The 23271-nt window shown below is 43.7% G+C and overlaps 1 protein-coding gene across 2 annotated transcripts; it reads right to left on the reverse strand.

Annotated features, from left to right (window-relative positions):
- Positions 1-856: 856 nt before the first annotated feature.
- Positions 857-9432, reverse strand: LOC116053832 (probable polypeptide N-acetylgalactosaminyltransferase 8). 2 transcript variants are annotated; one of them, XM_031304983.2, is made up of 12 exons: positions 9210-9432; positions 9149-9173; positions 7504-7837; positions 7178-7344; positions 5627-5813; positions 4587-4784; positions 4290-4404; positions 2469-2654; positions 2166-2303; positions 1901-1993; positions 1571-1741; positions 857-1312 (listed from the first exon to the last, which is right to left on the reverse strand). In XM_031304983.2, the coding sequence occupies exons 1-12, from the start codon at positions 9324-9326 to the stop codon at positions 1193-1195; spliced, it is 1851 nt and encodes a 616-aa protein (XP_031160843.2). In that variant the 5' UTR covers positions 9327-9432; the 3' UTR covers positions 857-1192. The 2 variants fall into 2 exon arrangements, with proteins under 2 accessions (XP_031160843.2, XP_031160842.2); XM_031304982.2 differs by having other exon boundaries at positions 9149-9432.
- Between the last annotated feature and the right edge of the window lie 13839 nt (positions 9433-23271).

The following is a 23271-nucleotide window of genomic DNA, read 5'->3' on the forward strand; positions in this document are numbered from 1 at the left end:
GTGCATTATCATCTGTGACAGAAATAGCCTCCATGCAGAGAAAGGCAAACAAATCATAAGGGGATAGAAAAGTAAAGAAGAAAATGACAACTGTGGTATAAAAAGCATGATTCAGAAAACAAAGTGGTTCATGGATGAGTGATATTCAAGAAAAGGCAGTCGGACTGTGCTTCGGTGTGTCCCGAGGCACTTTTTGGACCTCGGGGAGCCGTCGGCCTTCATTTTGGCTGACCTGACATGCTCAGTCGGAGACAGGGCAGTCGGGGCTCACCCGGAAACGGCGAGCGCATGAGCCGCTCAAAATCTGACGAAAATCTGACGAAAATCTTTTAAATGGACCTTTGTTGATCTGAAATTAAGACACATTCAGCAACTGCATGGCCTATTTCTCGATTAAAATGTTTTCAGAAACACGTTTCGGTGAACTATTTTAGTACAATATGAGATCGTATTCTGAACAAGCTGCCATGACAGTCTGGCTGTGAATTTCCGGAGAAAAAAGACCCACGTGACGCGTTCGTCCTATCAGCTGCCGGTTTTCATTTTCTGGGAAACAATACAGAGAAGCGGCGCCTGCTGCTATGGAGACGTATTACATTTCGCGCACACGCAGAGCGTACGCTTAAGTCGGCATCGCCTTAGTGTGTTTTGAGGCATTTTTTTGGACTGATCAGTCCGACTGGCTTTTCTGCCAACGGTCGGCCGTCTGGTTGGTGTGTAACCTCTCTTATGCTATGCCCCAGGTTTTAATCTGATGAAAACCCAAACATTTGCATTAACTTTTCTGCTTGATAGAATATATTTGGTGTCCTTGAGTGGAAGATTGAAGGGAAGAAATAGGATCAACATGCATTTATAAATTGCATAATTTTGGGTATCTCCTTCATAAGCAGTATTTATAAGATGCTGTGTGTCAGCGATCCCAGCAATGCTCTTTCCCACACAATACTTGTAATATAGACAGACCTCCTGGGAGACAGCTTGCATATCTTTGACAGTACCCTGGTCCAATTAGCAAATATAACTCTTCAGTTTTATATAACTCTTTTTTTTTATTGGCAGAATAATAAATAGTACAAATAATGACTTTGTCCATTCATAAACTGTTGAGCAAATGTCCATTTTACACATTCAGGTGATATTATTCACTGACCAATGAGCAGAGAAGTTCACTTCTTGTTGGCCACACGCTTTAAAAGGCTTTGATTATGTTTTGGATTTCCCATTTTTGGCCAGAGCATTCCTGTATTAGAAGCAGGCCGTTCTTAATCTCCAGACACCTTTTTGTATCTCTGTTCTTCAGTTCTTTGCCCTGGAGAAGAAAAATAAGTGTCAAGAATGCAAACGCACAGCCTGTCATACAATATTTAGACAATCAGTCGATAGTTTGAGCTATGAGTCACCCTGAACTCATCCACCCTATGTTTTATATAAAAGGGTGAGACACACTGACTTTTAACTTTTACTATTTTACTGGAATAAAAAAAAAAAAATCCTTTTGCCACATCTCTTCCCTGACTTTTATATACTTTGCTATTTGTTTTAATAATAGTTTAACAACGTGTAATACCTGAGTGAAGTCCCAGTGAATTCCCATTCCTTTCTGCTTAGCCTCTTTGCAGTTATGAAGGCCAGGCTCCGTTTCTTTTTTCCCCGGGTCAGTTAAACACCGGTTGTCATTGTACTTGTGGGACTTGATGCCGCCGATATAGAGCTCACCATCTGACCGATAATAACACATCTAAAAAAAAATAATAATAATTAAAAGTCAAGCAGAAAGCAGATTGGTCAGTTACTGTAAATAAGCCAAACGGCAGCAAAGACACAATATTTCCAATTGCCACTGGTAACTTTTCAGTGACTATAATCATTAATCTTGACAACCACTTGCTTTACTTACTTGAGGTCCATAGTAGTAGCAATTGTAGGCAATGGGTGTGTGACCTGGTACTGGTCCTTGGTCTATGCACCTGTCAGCATCAAGATTCCTCATCTATAAATGGGGGAGTTCATCATTTTATCAAACCCAATGAAAATGTATCCAATACTATGACATGTATCATTAAAATACACAATATAATGTAGCAGTGCACATGTGGCGCGCACACCCTGCAGTACTGCCTCTAACACACATACAAAGATACATTAGATACAACTAAACTTACTCCTCCATAGGCAACTAGGTCAGTCAAGGGATCCAACTTGGGATACACATTTTCCAGATACCATTTGAAAGGTTTACAGTGCAACCTTTCCCTCAGTTTTTTCCTTTCAGAGATATCCCCAATGTCAATTCCGTGATTCTGCAGAGAATAAGGCATGATTTGTTTGTCACATTTGTACTTATAAGAAAAGCTTTTCATTATGGACCCTTGGACGTTCATTCTGCATCCTGTGTGTATGAGGCATGCAGTATTCCATAGAAAGGGCGTCATTATTTTTGTTGTACTTGACTACATTTGAAGTACCTCAAACGGCAAGTTCCAAGCCAAGTTGACGTTGTGTTTGTATTCATCCATCCAGACTTCTGCTACCCTCAGGGCGTTTCTCTTCATGGCTTTGCTCAGGTCAGGCATGTAGGGCTTGTGGGCCCTCTCAATGTGGGCGATCTTGGAGCATGGAACTACTTCAATACTGCCTCCACATGTCCACACCTATATGAGCAACAAAAAAGCTTAGCTTTATACTACTTGATAAAAACGGAATAATTGATCAGTTACCAATGATAATTGTGCAAGTGTAAAGCATGAATAAAAACAAAGGTTAAGAGTTAATAAGAGCTACTTAGAAATTCACAAACTGTGGGTAGCACCGCCGCTTGTTATATGCACTTAACAGTTTGTAGGGCTCCATCTCTGGGAGACCCCTGCAGCTGACCCATAAAGTTAATAATTATAATAATAGAACATTTGCCAGAGAACCAGTGGAGACTCAAGGAAGTTACTACTCCTAGCCAACAAATAGTCCCTCAGGGGAATTTTTGTACAGATTTCATTATATTATATTATATATGAGTGCCAAAAGGACACAACTGAAATAATGACAAATAGAAAACAAGGCATAACAGTGAAATGGCTCAAGTGAGCTTAACGCTGTGCTAAAAGGTGGGTAGATCATGCTAACAACACTCGGGGTGCGTTATCAGACTTTACAGGAGAACCAAAACAAATTTTGATCAAACTTGAATCAGCAGCTATTGCCATGTACTGAACACAATATTTGATTATTTTGTGTTATCAGATTGAACATTATCATAAACAGACAATATTGCTACAGTTTAGATTGAAAACTATTTATTGATCTTAAAAATGACAAGAGTGGGCCTTTTTGACACAAACAGTTCCCCAATATGATTCAGAATATGGGCTTATGGAAGTAAGCAATTGTAAACCACATTCATTTTATTTAAAATGCATTAATTACACTTCAATCCACACTGAATAAAGATAAGAACAAATATCTTCATCTTGAAGTAATGCTCAGCAACTTTCATCAAGGCTTTTACTCTTAAAATTTTAAAACCGTCGTTAACACATACACTATTTATATAACCGCATGTGCATTAACCTTTTATATAAACATTTACTTACTATTCTGTACATTCATTAGTATGTCTGGAAAATGTTTGTGCTAAAAAGGCGTATCCCACTGTTTTGCCATTTTTACAATGTTTGATAAGTATTTTTAAACCTTAACTGTAGCAATAGTGAGCATCTTATAACACAAAAAGATCAAATATTGTGTTCATTACATGGCAATAGGACTCAACTCTGGTCAAAATCTATTTTGGCTCTCCTGTAAAATCTGACATAATGCCTTGTGTTGTGTTAAATAATTTAGGTTTAGAGGTGCTGGTGGGTGGATTATGTTACCTTAGGACAGAGACAGGCTAGCTGTTGTCTTCCTGTTTCCAGTCTTAATGCTAAGTAAGCAAAGTGGATGCTAGCTGTAGCTTGTTATTTACCATACAGACACAAAAGTGGTATCAATCTCATTTAACTGTCAGCAAGAAAGTGAACAAAACATGATCCAGTTAAGTCTAAATCGAGTAATCCATGTATTTCAAGGTTTATTAGACGCAAACACTGCACAGCTGTTAATAATACTATGATACAGGATTATACAAATCTGGAAAGATATTACGGCAGGAATCTGTCCCAACGATTGTGAGGTAACCAGTTCTGGTTTTACTAAGTAAGAGGGGCAATTGTACTGAACCCGTGGATCAACTTGCTACAAGTTGGCCCGGGACTGTGCCATCAGGTGTTAGATAGGTGAAGCTTACTCACTCGAATGCCCAGCTCAACATTTTCTCCACCGTACACTTTCATTCCTTCATCGAGGAGTCCGATTTCTCCCAGATACTTTCTTTCAGCAACTAGGATCCCCATGACCGATGGACTTCTGGAGTGAAAGAAGAGACCCGTTACTACTGTATAATTTAAAAACATGTTGAATCACCATAAGCATAAAAGTAAAGCTTTCAGATCATTAATAATGCCTTATCCAAGATACGTATATGTATACGATATGTTTGACACATATGTAAGTTGGAACAAGACTGAGCAATTTCACTTAAAACTTACTTTCCAGGCAACGAGCCGTCTTTGAGTTTGTAATACTCGTCTGAAAAACTCTCATACATGCACCATAAAGCCCAGTCGAAGGCGTGTGATGCTGGCTGGTATGGAATAACCGTGAGGTCATCAAAGTTTACTTTGTCAAACACAGGGGATGTCACCACCGTTCGGTCAGCCTTGATCTGCGTCAGCAGGGGTTCCGCCCTGAAAGAGGGGAAGGGAGGAGAGGTGACTTACCCATCACTTCATTAAACTGTTGTTTACCTGTCTCTTTCTATGAAATGACTGTAACTCCGGAATGGGAGCTGGCATGTGTTCTGACGTGCCATTCACTCCTTTAGTTGATCAGAGGCTGCTGAGATCAAGCATTCCAAACAGACAGAACACATCCAAATGGTTTTGAATACTTCCATCTCCTGTACATTAAGTTTCATTTGTACGCAACCCAAGGGAACATTGGTGCAGCATTTGGAAGGTGGAGGGAGCTTCAGACTGAAAAATGTTCAATTTTGATGCAGAGATCTAGTTAATGTTACCCAAGTTAGACTGTTTTGTTTTGCCTAAAGCACAATTACAAAGTCAGCTTGCCAAACTTACTATTGCAGTATAAATGAGCCTGTGACTAGAAGGTTGCAAGTCTGAGCGGCACTCGCCCTACCCTCGTTACCACCACTGTGCAAGACCTTTAACGCCCTCATTGCCTACGTGGGCATGCCAGTACACCCGACTGTGGTTGTACTGGGATAAGTCTGTGCTTGGACTGGGCTGTTGCAAATGTGTAAACAGGGCGTTCCTAAAAAGTTGTTGTTAGCAAAACATATTGTGGTTAATCAAGGGCTAAGATGTGAGGTACGCCAACTTTGGCATCAGCTCACCAGTCAGTTTGCACTTGGTGGTGGTATAGACACTTCCCTGTATACCATTTGATAACTGTAAACATGGTAAACTTATAGCACCTTTAATGTGGAATCAAAAATGACATACATGCCAGTGAAAATGGTATACATAAACCAGGCATAAAAGATTTATTGTTGCCTCATTCTTACCACAGCTCATGGACTTCGATGTGCGCATCCAGGATGGCCACCACGTCAGCAGTAGCAGCCCTCCAGCCAGAAGCCCTGGCGTGAGACAGGCCATAAGACACATTGTGCCTCACCCTTTTAATAGAGAGACTGGGGTCCTCCTGCTCGAGCGACTTCACGTACATGTCAAGGTCACCCTTCAGGTTTTCTAAATTGAGAGAAAATGCGGGCATTTATTTTTTTTTGATTAGGGGTGTGATAGATGTTTTTACCATAGAAAGTTTAGACGGGGCAGTGACACCAGTTTCCATAACGATTACCCAGAGTGCAAAGTACACTTACAATTTTGAGAGCAACAGTTGTGATCGTAGATGTGCCTCACATGCTCACAAACTACAGGATGCAATTGAAATGAAATTTAAACATTAAGTTGATGTTGTGACGGTATCCAATTTGAAGTTGTAGTTAGTGATGATGTACTGACTAAAAAGGTGTTTCTAATGTTTTATTCACCCATGCATGTACGTTAAGATGGACAAGAATGAGAAACACCATTAGTATATTGCAATCCAGTGCCACTCCACCACTAATTACAGTTTTGAAATGACTAAATGCTGTTACATCATACAGGGGTTTATGTGCTCTTAAAAAAAGGAGTGAAATGCTTATTTGCCTTTTCTTGTTGAGAATTAGATAAGAAGATCGGCACCACTATCATCTCTGTCTGGTAAATGTAAGGCTACAGCCAGCACTTGGTTAGCTTAGCATAAAGACGGGGAACAAAGGAAAACCGCTAGCTTGGCTCTGTCCAAAGCTCACAAAGTCCACCTTGCCGAAACTCTAAAGCTCACTAATAAACACATACAGTATCTTATTTGTTAAATGTGTACAATAACCGTGATATAAAAACGCCAATGTATGGTTTTCCTGGGGGTTATGTGCTGGAGCTTTACCATCCTAAATTCTTGTTGTTACCATATCTATGGCACACAAAACAAATTGTTGTTTTTATACTTTTTTGAACAGATAAAACAAACAAGGTGTAACATATTAATCAGTGAGCTTTAAACGTACTAGTAGGCAGATTGTTTTTTGTTTTTTTCTAACTTTGGACAAAGCCAGGCTAGCTGTTTCCAGTCTTTATGCTAAGCTAAGCAGCTGCTGACTGTAGCATAATATTTTACCATACATAGCCTCTATGATAGTAATATCAACCATGGCATGCCATCTAATTCTTGGCAAGAAAGTGAATACCGGTACATATGTTTTCCAAAATGTCCCGATTCCCAAAACTATTACCTTAAATCCAAAAGTTCATGTGACAAAATGCATTTTAGGAGATTTTACAAGACTGCTTAGAAAAGTAGATACGTTCAAAAAAATACAATCACAAAATAACAACCATAACATAGATTACAGCCTAAAAAAAAAGTTAGAATATGAGCAGCAGTGGCACAATGAAACATGATTTCAGCCTGTCATGTCTCATAGTATGACAGTAGCCTATGTACATAATGGATCAACGTGTTTATTACACGTTTACACAATCTAATCCATTTGCATTCAACTTACCTTCAGAGCTATTGTCATCCACCAATATTATCTCCTTCAGCAGGTGTTTAGGGGTGCGGTCAATGATGCTGCGCATAGCTCTTTTGATAATAGACAGGGCCTCATTCAGGTAGATCAATACTACTCCAATACTTGGTAAGTCTTCTGAGTAACTCTTTTTCAGACACCTATTCAGAAACAGAAGGATTTCTAAAACCACCGTCTTTCCATCAGTAAGCTGTGTAAATGCTTTATCTAAAGACAAACCATGTGAACAGAGAGCTGAAGGATAATCAGCATGTGAATGAATTAAATGACAGCTCTGGCATCATAGGAAATTGTTGTACCTTGGATCCCTGGTATCTGGAAGAGCTCGGTCTAGAGGAAGGCGATCGCTGAGAAAAACGTTGTATCCATACTTGTCAAACAAAGCCTGTGCCTCTCTTTGGTCATCCTCCGAGAGATTCTCCCCCCACGTCACGAACAGGGGAGATTTGGGAAACAGTTTATTAGACTTTTTCTCTTGGTCCGGGACTTTTGCTTCAGGTTTCTCTTGCTGCTCTGGCTGTGTTTTGACAGCTGGCTGTTCGACCTCTGCAGCTTTTCTCCATCTGAGTCTGTCCTCTTCGAGCATTTTCTGCATGGTGTCCTGCTTTTTCTCAAAAGCTCTGACTACATTGTCTTGACAAAAGGATGACAAGGACAGAGTCAAATGAGCAGCATGATTACTGATGACTACATGTTTTCTTATTTAAAATAAAGCATTTTTGGTAACACTTGACTTGAAGGTATCTACATAAGAGTGACAACCCTAACCCTAACCCCAACCCTAACCCTAACCCTAACCGTAACTTGTCATGACAAAAACCGAATGACACTTACTAAAAGAAGTGTTATGTCATAAACGTTTATGACTTGTTTATAATGTTTATGACACGTTCAGTTTTTTTTTTTTTAAGATTATTTTTTGGGGCTTTTTCCCTTTATTATATAGTGACAGTGGATAGACATGAAAGGTGGGAGAGAGATGGGGGATGACACGCAGCAAAGGGCAGCAAGTCGGATTCAAACCTGCGCCGCTGCAAAGGACTCAGCCTACACGGGTCGAACACTCTAACTGGGTGAGCTAGAGGCCGCCCCCATTATGACACCTTCATGACTCTTATGTAGATGCTACCTTTAAGTAAATTGTAACCACAGTTTTTCTTGAGATGAATGTTCTCTAGATGGATTCTACATAAAATAAAATGGTATTGATACCCAGATGGAAGCACAAGAGAGAGACTAAATACAAAAGGATAACATTTTTTTTTTTAAATACATTAAAACACAAAAAATATAAACAATAGACAGCAAACGTCAAAAAAGTTCCATTAGAAGCCATTCATCTAATGTTTGACTCCACATCTGCAAGTATTCTTTTGGTGACACTTATCTTGTTTTAATGCAATATCATTTTGTCAGATGATTGAAAGCATAACATACATTTGAGTAACTACTTGTGTAGTGAACAGACATTTAATCATTTGCTTACCTTTCTAACACTGAAGGAATGTTAATGTCACGGAAGTTAAATTTCATTTTTTTTATTTCGAACCTATATAAATAAAATATAAAAATACAAAAGTGCGTAGCAACACACCAAAGGAAAAAGAACAATATCTATACAGTGTTACAAATAACATTAAAAATACTATTACAATTAATATTTTCAAAAACTGTCCGAAAAGGAGCAGGATGAAGCCTAAGCTTGTGATGTTTCCCACCCCTCATTCAACTTGAATTAATTCCTTTATATATCATATATTTTTACAACAGGATAACCAATATACACAACAATACATCTCTAATTTTACACGTACCAAATCCTTTTATTTATTTATTTGCGTTTTAAGTAAGTCAATAACCCATTTCTGTAACCCACCACCCCATAACAAATCATACAGAACCCGACTTTCTTTCCATTTCCCCATCTCCATTGCTTCAACTCACGGAGATTGTTGATGCTTGTCTCCAGGTCAGAAAAACTCCTGCTCATACGCGGTGTGTCTAGCTGTTTGTCAGTCTCATCTTCAGGCTCATATCTACCCTTTAGAAACATGCCCACGTAGACGAGGAGCCCGATCCCCCCCAGTATGACGATTGACCGCTTGAACGACACCCGTCTCATAGTGATAACACACAGACTGAACTCCCAGCAAGGGAATGGAAAACCTTGAAAGACACGCGCGCAGCGACCTTAGACTAGGCTACTGGACTGACAGCTTCAACCAGACAAGTGGCATTGTTTATTTGATACCTTCTTTTGTTTCAAAGTGCGTGAGCAGTGAGGTGAGACCTGTTCTTCCTGTATTACTTTCTTCTATTAAGCACAGGTGTCCTTCCTATATTACTTGCTCCTATTAAGCGCAGGTGTTCCCAATAGTGGGCTGAGCCCAGGCTGAGCCGTGTGGTCAAATGCGTAACTGCAGCTGAAGGAAAATGTATTACAATAAGCTCTTACAATACATTGACAAATAAAGAAAACTTTTAGGGGAAACTGTGAGAAGGTAGAGACGGCAGGTAAGCTTTTTTTTTTTTTCTTTTTTTACAGTGTGGTATTAGTACTTTTACTTAAAGGTGCAGTAGGTAAGACTTATAAAACTAACTTTCTGTCATATTTGCTGAAACTGACCCTATGTTCCAGTAGAACTACATGAAGCAGGTCATTTAAAAAAAATCTGGCTCCTCTGGCACCACCTACAGCCTGTAGTGCGATTTGCAAAAATCCACAGCTCCCTGTTCAGATGCACCAATCAGGGCCAGGGGGGGTGTCTAACTGTGTGTCAATCACTGCTCATGAACACGCATCCATTCTCCCTTGTGGGGGGAGGGGCTTAGGAGACCGTTTTGGGCATTAGCAGGAAGGGGGGAGGGACTGAGAAGTTGTTGATGTTCAAATGTTTTGGCTAAGTCCTGGATCTTCACAATCCTACCTACAGCACCTTCAAGTAAATGATCTGTATACTTCTTCCACCACTGAATATAGGCTATATATATTGGCAACAAGTCAATGTAATATTTGTGACATTAACAACACAGTACTTAGTAAATGAATGCTCAAATACTAACACAAGCAATTGTTTAAGCAGGCTTGACATCAAATATGAAAGCTAACAAAGAAATAGAGGTTAGATCTTGTATTTGTTGCGGTCTGTGCTGTGGGTTTGTGGTTCTGTGTCTTATTCTGGATAAAGGGTGCTATTATGTGACAGTTATCATGTCATGTTGAATACATGTATTTCTGGTTAAATATTGCATTGGCACAGTTATTTACATAATTCGAAATGCATTTTAAATTCAAATTTCACAATATTGTTTATGATTTATTAGATTTGCTGCATGTAAAACACTAGTCAGTTCATAGTAACATCCGTAGGACAGAGAAGACATTAAATTGGGGTACATACAAGGCAAAGGTCACAAAATAATCAAACCCCCTTTCAAAATAGTTAAACCCATATGAACAAAAGTTACCTGTGGTCTCTTGTATCTGGAAGCTTCCTGTCTAGTGGCAACTGGTTACTCAGGAAGACAATAGGCACGTTCGAGATGAACTGCGCCTCGAGAGCAGGCGACAGTTTCCAGCCGATTCCAGCAGCCTTCAGTCTGAACAGGAAGTCACAGAAACACTGTGGTCCGATTCCGATTTAATAAAATGTCATCAGACCCATATATCAGCTTGTACACATGTCTCCAGTTGTTTTTTATTATGACAGAGTAGCTCTCAAAATGCTCTACATGCGATCTGTTGCTGATTTTAATAAACAACACACTGTAGGTGATCCGTAATCTGAACGGATTTAGTCTCTCTGACTTCTAAACGTAACTATCAGCCACACAACATGTGGTTTGTACAGAATAAGCCTTTATATCAGACAAATGCAGTTAAAATCCCTCCAATTCAAAAACAATAAAAAATGTATATAAAACGTTAGATCAGCTGAGAGGCCGGCGTTTCCCAGCATGCCCTGGGTCCGCCTGGGTCTTGCAGTCGGTGAAAAGCAACCATAGATATATATAAAGGCTAGATGTCTCATCCGCGCTGCTGGCCAATGGAGGTCGACGTCCGCACCTGGCGGCCATCTTGCCACAGTCAGCTCGCTCACTCGTAACATTGTGTTTTAATGGTGCATGTACTTTTTAAATAACCATAACTTGCTCAATTTTCTACCGATTTTCAAGCGGTTTGGTTTGTTATAAACATCGGAGATGTAGTTATGACACTGCATACTTATGAATAATTTTAACCATGGATTTCCATATGAAAATAACATTAAACAGAAAAGATAGGCGCAATGAATATACACAAGCACAAGGTAAATGTTAAATCAATATATAGGCTACTAAAACTCAGTGTACAGAATGGCAACATGATATATATATATATATATATATATATATATATATATATATATATATATATATATATATATATACACACACTTTTATAATATGTATATTACTAATATAATAAAATAATTTGAATTATTACATGTTTATTTTAAACAAGTTTAAACTATTATAAAAGTGACATTTATTTGCAATAAAAAATAGGTACAAGATTTCCCTTTACAAATATACATAAAGAAATGCTGCATGTTGAAATCCCCACCCTGTAGAGAGAACTACACTACTGTGGAGGTATACACATGGAGGATAGAGATAAAAAATTCAAAAAATTCAATTCAATTCAATTCAATTCATTCATTCAATTGTATTTATATAGCACCAATTCATAAAAAAAGTTATCTCAGGACACTTTTCAAATAGAACAGGTCTAGACCGAACTCATTATAACATTATTTACAGAGACTCAACAGTACCACCATGAGCAAGACCTTGGAGACAAGGGCAAGGAAAAACTGCCTGTTAAGAGGCAGAAACCTAGGACAGACCCTTCGGCTCTAGGTGGGTGGTCGTCTGACTCGACCAGTTGGGGTGAGAGAGAGAGAGAGCGAGAGAGAGAGAGACAGAGAGAGAGAGAGAGAGAGAGAGAGAGAGAGAGAGAGAGAGAGAGAGAGAGAGAGAGAGAGAGAGAGAGAGAGAGAGAGACAGACAGACAGACAGGTGCACAGCAACACCAGTATTGGCAATGGCAGTCAAGCAGGACCATGGCAGGAGGCTCCACTAGGATCCATGAGAACCTGTGAGACGAGAAAGCACAAGAACTCCGGGGAAGAAGTGAAGTTAGTAACATGCATTAATCGGACATGAATGAGTGCAGAAAGAGAGAGAGAGGAAGAGACAGTGCACCATGGGAAATCCCCCGATAGTCTAGGCCTATAGCAGCATAACTAAGGGATGGTTCAGGACTCACCTGATCCAGCCCTAACTATAAGCTTTATCAAAGAGGAACGTCTTAAGCCTACTCTCAAATGTGGAGAGGGTGTCTGCCTCCCGAACCACAACTGGAAGCTGGTTCCACAGGAGAGGAGCTTGGTAACTGAAAGCTCTGGCTCCTGTTCTACTTTTGGAGACTATAGGAACCACAAGCAGCCCTGCATTCAGAGAACGTAGTGTTCTAAAGAGGGAATAGGGTACTATGAGCTCTTTAAGATATGAAGGGGCCTGACCATGAAGAGCTTTATAGGTGAGGAGGAGGATTTTATATAGACAGCAGCTCTGCTTGCTGGTCCCAACTCTGGGTTGGCTCTTTTGATTGAAAAGGTTGCCTACCCCTGGGTGTAGTTTCAATGTTCACACATGTTTATTCATTCAAGTGTATGAGTGACAGAGCAAGTGAGATAGCCAGTACTTCTCAAACTTTTTATACAGAGTACCACCTCAAATAATATTGGGCTCTTAGACTACTAACACCATCATAGACCTTTCTGGGTACCACCAAGACAAAGGATTTAATATAATAAGCCATATGATGCTCTCATTTGTTTGATATTCCACATGCAAATACTCACAACATCAGGTTGAGGTGCATCCTGAGACAAGTCCATTGGCAGGTTCTTTTCCTCTCTTCTAGAGGTGGTTGTGCTTCTTGTTGCTACCAGCTAAAATAAACATAAGTAAAGAAGTTTTGAGTGTCTAAAATGTGCTGTAATAAACAACACATTATATAACTTGCAGTAACAAAAACTAAAGTGACATTTAATCACTATTGATATATCAATCTTATACACCTTGAATTATTGTTGGTCAATGATACACATACCCTTTAAAGATGAGCTGGAAAGTTGTAAATGGTTGGCACAACACCATCTTTAAGCCGGACATTCTGCCCCGTTCTGTCAAAGTCCTCACTCCTGAAGTGCTCACTGCAGAGCAGTGTCCTGTCAGAGGCAACAAAACCGTCCCTTCTTAGAGCAAGTTCCCACTGCCTCCTCATCTTTCCGGTTTTGGGAAACCTTAAAAACGTGAGAAACGTACCCAGATATATAAATTATTGTCAACATTTCCAACCCTTTTTTCCTTCTTTCAACATTAACGGTAAGGACAAAAATACACACCTAAATTATCATATGTTTGGGGTAATTGTATGTATGCATGTGTGCATGTATGCATCATGTATACATGTATGTACTTTAGAATAAGACAACCACACTAAACTAGTTATAAAAAGGTGTCCAAAAGAAACGTTCAGCGATTGTGTAAACAAACTTCTAAAAAGCCTTGGGTCAACAACAATCTTGTAATACTATTATGTCATAGCTATGCTAAACTGTAACGTTAGCTGCTACTAGGTCTCACTCAAAGCTTCTTGTTATTAGCCAGCTAGGCTAATAACTACAACCACACTCACAGCTTTTTGTTATTAGCCAGCTAATAACTACAACCACATCCACAAAGACTGTAATTTAGACAAAAGATTAGTCATCATAAAATCGTAATTGGTGTCAGTAAAACCTATATAATTGAACAGCTCGATTGTGGTCTCAGCCTCGATACCTTGCGCAAGTAGTAGTGATACACAACTATGCTGCACGATTAAGTCGTTTTTCGAAAAGAAAAGCTGATCATGTTCAAGCATCCAGAATTATAGCCACGTTAATAACGTTTGTAAGAAACCAAACCATTTGTAAATCCGTCAAGATTTCAGTGAGATAAGAGTATTTGTGTTCGTGCAGATCACTCACCTTACATCAGGTACCACAGAGCCCGCAAGAAAGCTTGCCTGTGACAAGATGGCCGGCGGTGATGACGTTAGACTCCACCGTAAGACATCTAGCCTTTATATATATATCTATGAAAGCAACTGCGCTGCCTGCGTCTCAGAATTGCGTCCGCCTTGTTCTCGTGAGGTTATCGTTGCCCATGTGTGCATGACGTCAGAGCAAGTCGGGATCAAGTATGCAAGCATTGGGCGGTGATTGCCGGTGATCGATTCTGCGCAGACCTGGCTCTTCTCGAATGAGTCAGTTTGTCTGCTTGACAATCTCATTTTGCAGCAATACAATTGAAGTGAGATGAACAAAGAGAGAAATGTATCTTTTTAGATAAAACAGATGTTGACAATGTTTCCTTTTGGGGACAGTCATCCATGAGGAGCTCGGAGTAGAGCCGCTGCTCCTTCGCGTCGAAAGGAGCCAGTTGAGGTGGTTTGGGCATCTGGTAAGGATGCCCCCTGGGCACCTCCCTAGGGAGGTGTTCCAGGCACGTCCAGCTGAGAGGAGGCCTCGGGGAAGACCCAGGACTAGGTGGAGGGATTATATCTCCAACCTGGCCTGGGAACGCCTCGGGATCCCCCAGTCGGAGCTGGTTAATGTGGCTCGGGAAAAGGAAGTGTGGGGTACCCTGCTACCCCCGCGACCCGATACCGGATAAGCAGACGAAGATGGATGGATGGATGGAGAATAGTACTAAACTATTTATAAGAAAAATATGTCTTACTTTCTTTATTGTTTAAAATAGCAGGTCGGTCGCCTAGACCTATAAAATAAAATAATAAATGAATATGAAAGAGACATGTCCCCCCTTGTCCTTGTCATAGTGGAAATTACGTCTTAATCTCCAAGTGTGTTAATAGTACAGCTGCAAAATATATATATACTGTATATTTTTATAGTCATCGCAATTTCAACTGGCGCAATAAACACATCGCGAAAGGCTGCGACATATTGCTAAATAATAATAAATAAAAACGAATTTGATTGGTCAAGAATGGAAGACATAAGGGATGAATGTTCAATCCCCGAAACACTTTTGGGTTAATGGCTTGTTTTAGTTTTTTTGGCAGACACTGTGTCACAATTACGCGTTTATCAAATTATACAAACCATAACAACACTGAGCTTTGGCAGTAGCAAAAATAGATCTTTTTGTCACTCAGACTTTTTTGTGTTAGTTGGAAGAAAACATCAGCAGAAAACTGCACTTTAAAATGTAACTGTCATTCTTTTTTTTTATTCTTTTATTTTGGAGAAGTCATTTATGGCTACCGAAGCCTGCATATCATTCATCACTTTTTTGTTGTATCTGTATCTTGTTACCAGATTTGATTGGCTTTAAATCACTGTGTCATTACACTCTATAACTGTCCGTTACCTGAAGTATCTAACAGGAAGTAATCCATTAAACACATTGATCCAAACAGACTCTAGTGTTATATTAGTCTCTGTTTGGAACATCTTTCTTAGTCAGGATTAGGGCTGCACAATAGGAGGAAAATATCTATTTGCGATTATTTTGACTGATATTGCGATTGCGATATGATTCACTATATTGGAGGGAATAATCATGTTTGTATCCTTATTCTCATTTTCATTGAAAATTGAAAGAAATTAAAAGAAATTAAAATGATTATAGTGTGATTTTTGCGAGGATCTGTACCAAACAAAGATTTTTTTCTTTGGTCTGTAGGAAAGGATTTATAGACGTCTCTGCAGTACCACAATACTTCATTCAGAATGGTTTTACACATATTTTGCCTTTTCACAAATATTGCGCCCCCTCTGCAATTTGGATATTGCTATATCCATATTGCGATTTCAATAAAATTGCGATTAATTGTACAGCTCAAGTCAAGATGGCAGTCTAATTGGGAGCAGTTTGCATTTAAAGGTCCAAGAATCAATATGCTAGGATGCAGGATGCAGGATACAAAAAGGGCAGTTAATTCTTAAACATTTTTGATTTACTTTTATTGGTTTTACGTTTTTTTGGTTAAACCCAAGAGTGCAGCATAGGTAATCACTGCAGATGCACTGGTTTTCCAGAAAGTATAAGTTCCTCTACATAGAAATGTTAAGACATAAATGTCGTCGACAGTGGTAAAAGGACCTAAAATGACACGGATCATCTGATCACAGCCATGTCTTCATATTTACAGCATCATGGGCAACATGACACTCTTCACTGATCAGGATCCAGAAACGGTGTACCCCAGTCAGGATGTGATATGGGATACATTTGAACAGGCCTTCCAGGCACTGTGGGGCCTGGTCACATACGCTCCAGTGTTCAGAGACTATTACTACCAAGGTCTCACCCAGTTCTACATGGACAACGTCATGTATCTGGAACTGAAAGCTTCCCACAGGTACACTATTGGCACGCCTAGTATGTCCAGTGCATTCTGTTGTCTGTTAATTAATTAATTATTATTAAGTGTTTTGTTTTTTTGTTACTCAGATATACGAGTTGAACGGCAGCACTCATGACACAGCCTGGACTCTGAAGACCTACCAGGAGGTCACCAGACAGTTCACAGCAGACCACCCAGACTTCTTTGGAGCAAGAATCATCTTCACAATCCATAGGTGACTACCCTTAGGCTACATTAACATTGCTACGTTTTTTTTAAATGGAGTTTTGAGCCAAAAGCAACCTTCGTGCACACAAGTTTTTTTAGCTCCAGTAGAAGAACTGATCTCCGTTTTAAACTAACACGCCCAAACCTCATATCTCAACATTCTGGTATACTATATATATACTGGACATGCGTGTGCCGGGGTTAACAGGAGGCAGCATGTATACTCCACCCGTTGCTGGTAGTTGCCATGGTAACGTTAGTAGCTTAGACTCAGAATATGACGACGCAGCGAAACGTTGGCGATGTCGGCATTGCCAAAGGTCTCTGTTCACGGCCGTTGAGACTGCATCACAACCCTGGCGATTCCAAACCAAAACGGGGGTCAGAAGGGTTTCCAAATTTCTCGGGTTTCTCTGAAACGCCAGAGAGGTGTGAAAGCGAGGTGTAAACGTAGCAAAAATAGATATGTTTTAAAACTAAAGGCTAGCAATGTAAATGTAGCCTTAGAAAGGATTTCACTTAGTAGTCTGAATGGCATTCTGCTTATTGGCTCACTAGCAGACACAAGAGGATGTAGATATAATCATCGATCACTAGGGCTGGGCAATATATCAATATTATATTTATCGTGATATGAGACTAGATATCGTCTTAGATTTTGGAAATCGTAATATCGTAAATGGCTTAAGTGTTGTCTTTTCCTGGTTTTAAAGGCTGCGTTACAGTAAAGTGATGTCATTTTCTGAACTTACCAGACTAGCTCTAGTTATTATATCTACATTACTGAAGAGTATTTATCTTAACCCTTATGTTGTCCATCGGGTCACAATGACCCGTTCAGTTTAGTTGACTTTTTGTATTGGCCTGGCGTTGCGCTTCGGGTCTCTGTGACCCATACGTTACTCGATGGTATATCTCCGCTACCGCAGCGCTGGCCTTCGGGTCACTATGACCCATACGTTATTCTATGGTATTTCTCCACTGCCGCGGCTCTGGCCTTCGGGTCTCTGTGACCCATACGTTACTCGATGGTATTTCTCCACTGCCGCAGCACTGGCCTTCGGGTCACTGTGACCCATACGTTGTTCCATGGTATTTCTCCACGGCCGCGGCTCTGGCCTTCGGGTCTCTGTGACCCTGGCCAGTATTCAATGGTATTGCTCCACGGCCGCGGCTCTGGCCTTCGGGTCTCTGTGACCCTGGCCAGTATTCCATGGTATTGCTCCACTACCGCGGCCCTGGCCTTCGGGTCACTGTGACCCATACGTTACTCCGTGGTATTTCTCCACGGCCGCGGCTCTGGCCTTCGGGTCTCTCTGACCCACGCGTTATTCCGTGGTATTTCTCCACTGCCGCGGCTCTGGCCTTCGGGTCTCTCTGACCCATACGTTACTCGATGGTATTTCTCCACGGCCGCGGCTCTGGCCTTCAGGTCACCGTGACCCTGGCCAGTATTCAATGGTATTGCTCCACTTCAGCAGCTCTGGCCTTGGGGTCACTGTGACCCACACGTTATTCCATGGTATTTCTCCCTGCCACCGAGACTCTGGCCTTCGGGTCTCTGTGACCCGCACGTTACTCAATGGCATTTCTCCAATTGAGCAGCTCTGGCCTTCGGGTCACTGTGACCCTGGCCAGTCATTTAGTGGTATTTCTCTTCACTACCGCTGCTCTGGCCTTCGGGTCACTGTGACCCGTACGTTATTCCATGGCATTTCTCCACGGCCGAGGCTCTGGCCTTCGGGTCTCTTTGACCCATACGTTATTCCATGGTATTTCTCCCTGGCCTTCGGGTCTCTGTGACCCTGGCCAGTATTCAGTGGTATTTCTCCACTTGAGCAGCTCTGGCCAGTATTCCATGGTATTGCTCTCCACTACCGCAGCTCTGGCCATCGGGTCACTGTGACACTGGCCAGTATTCAGTGGTATTTCTCCACTTGAGCAGCTCTGGCCTTCGGGTCACTGTGACCCTGGCCAGTATTCCATGGTATTGCTCTCCACTACCGCAGCTCTGGCCATCGGGTCACTGTGACCCTGGCCAGTATTCAGTGGTAATTCTCCACTTGAGCAGCTCTGGCCTTCGGGTCACTGTGACCCTGGCCAGTATTCCATGGTATTGCTCTCCACTACCGCAGCTCTGGCCTTCGGGTCACTGTGACCCACGCGTTATTCCGTGGTATTTCTCCACTGCCGCGGCTCTGGCCTTCGGGTCTCTCTGACCCGTACGTTATTCCATGGCATTTCTCCACGGCCGAGGCTCTGGCCTTCGGGTCTCTTTGACCCATACGTTATTCCATGGTATTTCTCCCTGGCCTTCGGGTCTCTGTGACCCTGGCCAGTATTCCATGGTATTGCTCTCCACTACCGCAGCTCTGGCCTTCGGGTCACTGTGACCCACGCGTTATTCCGTGGAATTTCTCCACTACCGCAGCTCCGGCCTTCGTGTCTCTCTGACCCATACGTTATTCGCTGGTATTTCTCCACTTGAGCAGCTCTGGCCTTCGGGTCACTGTGACCCTGGCCAGTATTCCATGGTATTGCTCTCCACTACCGCAGCTCTGGCCATCGGGTCACTGTGACCCTGGCCAGTATTCAGTGGTATTTCTCCACTTGAGCAGCTCTGGCCTTCGGGTCACTGTGACCCTGGCCAGTATTCCATGGTATTGCTCTACACTACCGCAGCTCTGGCCTTCGGGTCACTGTGACCCACGCGTTATTCCGTGGTATTTCTCCACTACCGCAGCTCCGGCCTTCGGGTCTCTCTGACCCATACGTTATTCGCTGGTATTTCTCCACTTGAGCAGCTCGGGCCTTCGGGTCACTGTGACCCACGCGTTATTCCGTGGTATTTCTCCACTACCGCAGCTCCGGCCTTCGGGTCTCTCTGACCCATACGTTATTCGCTGGTATTTCTCCACTTGAGCAGCTCGGGCCTTCGGGTCACTGTGACCCACACGTTATTCCGTGGAATTTCTCCACTACCGCAGCTCCGGCCTTCGGGTCTCTCTGACCCATACGTTATTCGCTGGTATTTCTCCACTTGAGCAGCTCTGGCCTTTGGGTCACTGTGACCCTGGCCAGTATTCCATGGTATTGCTCTCCACTACCGCAGCGCTGGCCTTCGGGTCACTGTGACCCTGGCCAGTATTCCATGGTATTGCTCTCCACTACCGCAGCGCTGGCCTTCGGGTCTCTCTGACCCATGCGTTATTCGCTGGTATTTCTCCACTTGAGCAGCGCTGGCCTTCGGGTCACTGTGACCCTGGCCAGTATTCCATGGTATTGCTCTCCACTTCCGCAGCTCTGGCCTTCGGGTCTCTCTGACCCATGCGTTATTCGCTGGTATTTCTCCACTTGAGCAGCGCTGGCCTTCGGGTCACTGTGACCCGTACGTTATTTGTTGGTATTTCTCCACTACCGCGGCTCTGGCCTTTGGGTCACTGTGACCCTGGCCAGTCATTTAGTGGTATTTCTCCACGGCCGCTGCGGCTCTGGCCTTCGGGTCACTGTGACCCGCACGTTATTCGACGGTATTTCTCCACGGCCGCCGTGGCTCTGGCCTTCGGGTCTCTCTGACCCGTGCGTTATTCGCTGGTATTTCTCCACTACCGCAGCTCTGGCCTTCGGGTCACTGTGACCCTGGCCACTATTCCATGGCATTTCTCCACTACCGCAGCTCTGGCCTTCGGGTCACTGTGACCCTGGCCACTATTCCATGGCATTTCTCCACTGCCGCGGCTCTGGCCTTCGGGTCACTGTGACCCTGGCCAGTATTCAGTGATATTTCTCCACGGCTGCCGCGGCTCTGGCCTTCGGATTCTATGTGGCCACTATTCCATGGTATTTCTCCACTACCACTGCTCTGGCCTTCGGGTCACTGTGACCCTGGCCAGTATTCAATGGTATTGCTCCTCTACCGCAGTGCTGGCCTTCGGGTCACTGTGACCCTGGCCAGTATTCCATGGTATTGCTCTCCACTTCCGCAGCTCTGGCCTTCGGGTCTCTCTGACCCATGCGTTATTCGCTGGTATTTCTCCACTTGAGCAGCGCTGGCCTTCGGGTCACTGTGACCCGTACGTTATTTGTTGGTATTTCTCCACTACCGCGGCTCTGGCCTTTGGGTCACTGTGACCCTGGCCAGTCATTTAGTGGTATTTCTCCACGGCCGCTGCGGCTCTGGCCTTCGGGTCACTGTGACCCGCACGTTATTCGACGGTATTTCTCCACGGCCGCCGTGGCTCTGGCCTTCGGGTCTCTCTGACCCGTGCGTTATTCGCTGGTATTTCTCCACTACCGCAGCTCTGGCCATCGGGTCACTGTGACACTGGCCAGTATTCAGTGGTATTTCTCCACTTGAGCAGCTCTGGCCTTCGGGTCACTGTGACCCTGGCCAGTATTCCATGGTATTGCTCTCCACTACCGCAGCTCTGGCCATCGGGTCACTGTGACCCTGGCCAGTATTCAGTGGTAATTCTCCACTTGAGCAGCTCTGGCCTTCGGGTCACTGTGACCCTGGCCAGTATTCCATGGTATTGCTCTCCACTACCGCAGCTCTGGCCTTCGGGTCACTGTGACCCACGCGTTATTCCGTGGTATTTCTCCACTGCCGCGGCTCTGGCCTTCGGGTCTCTCTGACCCGTACGTTATTCCATGGCATTTCTCCACGGCCGAGGCTCTGGCCTTCGGGTCTCTTTGACCCATACGTTATTCCATGGTATTTCTCCCTGGCCTTCGGGTCTCTGTGACCCTGGCCAGTATTCCATGGTATTGCTCTCCACTACCGCAGCTCTGGCCTTCGGGTCACTGTGACCCACGCGTTATTCCGTGGAATTTCTCCACTACCGCAGCTCCGGCCTTCGTGTCTCTCTGACCCATACGTTATTCGCTGGTATTTCTCCACTTGAGCAGCTCTGGCCTTCGGGTCACTGTGACCCTGGCCAGTATTCCATGGTATTGCTCTCCACTACCGCAGCTCTGGCCATCGGGTCACTGTGACCCTGGCCAGTATTCAGTGGTATTTCTCCACTTGAGCAGCTCTGGCCTTCGGGTCACTGTGACCCTGGCCAGTATTCCATGGTATTGCTCTACACTACCGCAGCTCTGGCCTTCGGGTCACTGTGACCCACGCGTTATTCCGTGGTATTTCTCCACTACCGCAGCTCCGGCCTTCGGGTCTCTCTGACCCATACGTTATTCGCTGGTATTTCTCCACTTGAGCAGCTCGGGCCTTCGGGTCACTGTGACCCACGCGTTATTCCGTGGTATTTCTCCACTACCGCAGCTCCGGCCTTCGGGTCTCTCTGACCCATACGTTATTCGCTGGTATTTCTCCACTTGAGCAGCTCGGGCCTTCGGGTCACTGTGACCCACACGTTATTCCGTGGAATTTCTCCACTACCGCAGCTCCGGCCTTCGGGTCTCTCTGACCCATACGTTATTCGCTGGTATTTCTCCACTTGAGCAGCTCTGGCCTTTGGGTCACTGTGACCCTGGCCAGTATTCCATGGTATTGCTCTCCACTACCGCAGCGCTGGCCTTCGGGTCACTGTGACCCTGGCCAGTATTCCATGGTATTGCTCTCCACTACCGCAGCGCTGGCCTTCGGGTCTCTCTGACCCATGCGTTATTCGCTGGTATTTCTCCACTTGAGCAGCGCTGGCCTTCGGGTCACTGTGACCCTGGCCAGTATTCCATGGTATTGCTCTCCACTTCCGCAGCTCTGGCCTTCGGGTCTCTCTGACCCATGCGTTATTCGCTGGTATTTCTCCACTTGAGCAGCGCTGGCCTTCGGGTCACTGTGACCCGTACGTTATTTGTTGGTATTTCTCCACTACCGCGGCTCTGGCCTTTGGGTCACTGTGACCCTGGCCAGTCATTTAGTGGTATTTCTCCACGGCCGCTGCGGCTCTGGCCTTCGGGTCACTGTGACCCGCACGTTATTCGACGGTATTTCTCCACGGCCGCCGTGGCTCTGGCCTTCGGGTCTCTCTGACCCGTGCGTTATTCGCTGGTATTTCTCCACTACCGCAGCTCTGGCCTTCGGGTCACTGTGACCCTGGCCACTATTCCATGGCATTTCTCCACTACCGCAGCTCTGGCCTTCGGGTCACTGTGACCCTGGCCACTATTCCATGGCATTTCTCCACTGCCGCGGCTCTGGCCTTCGGGTCACTGTGACCCTGGCCAGTATTCAGTGATATTTCTCCACGGCTGCCGCGGCTCTGGCCTTCGGATTCTATGTGGCCACTATTCCATGGTATTTCTCCACTACCACTGCTCTGGCCTTCGGGTCACTGTGACCCTGGCCAGTATTCAATGGTATTGCTCCTCTACCGCAGTGCTGGCCTTCGGGTCACTGTGACCCTGGCCA

This window comes from Sander lucioperca, chromosome 7 (assembly GCF_008315115.2).
Source record: "Sander lucioperca isolate FBNREF2018 chromosome 7, SLUC_FBN_1.2, whole genome shotgun sequence".
NCBI classification, from domain to species: domain Eukaryota; kingdom Metazoa; phylum Chordata; class Actinopteri; order Perciformes; family Percidae; genus Sander; species Sander lucioperca.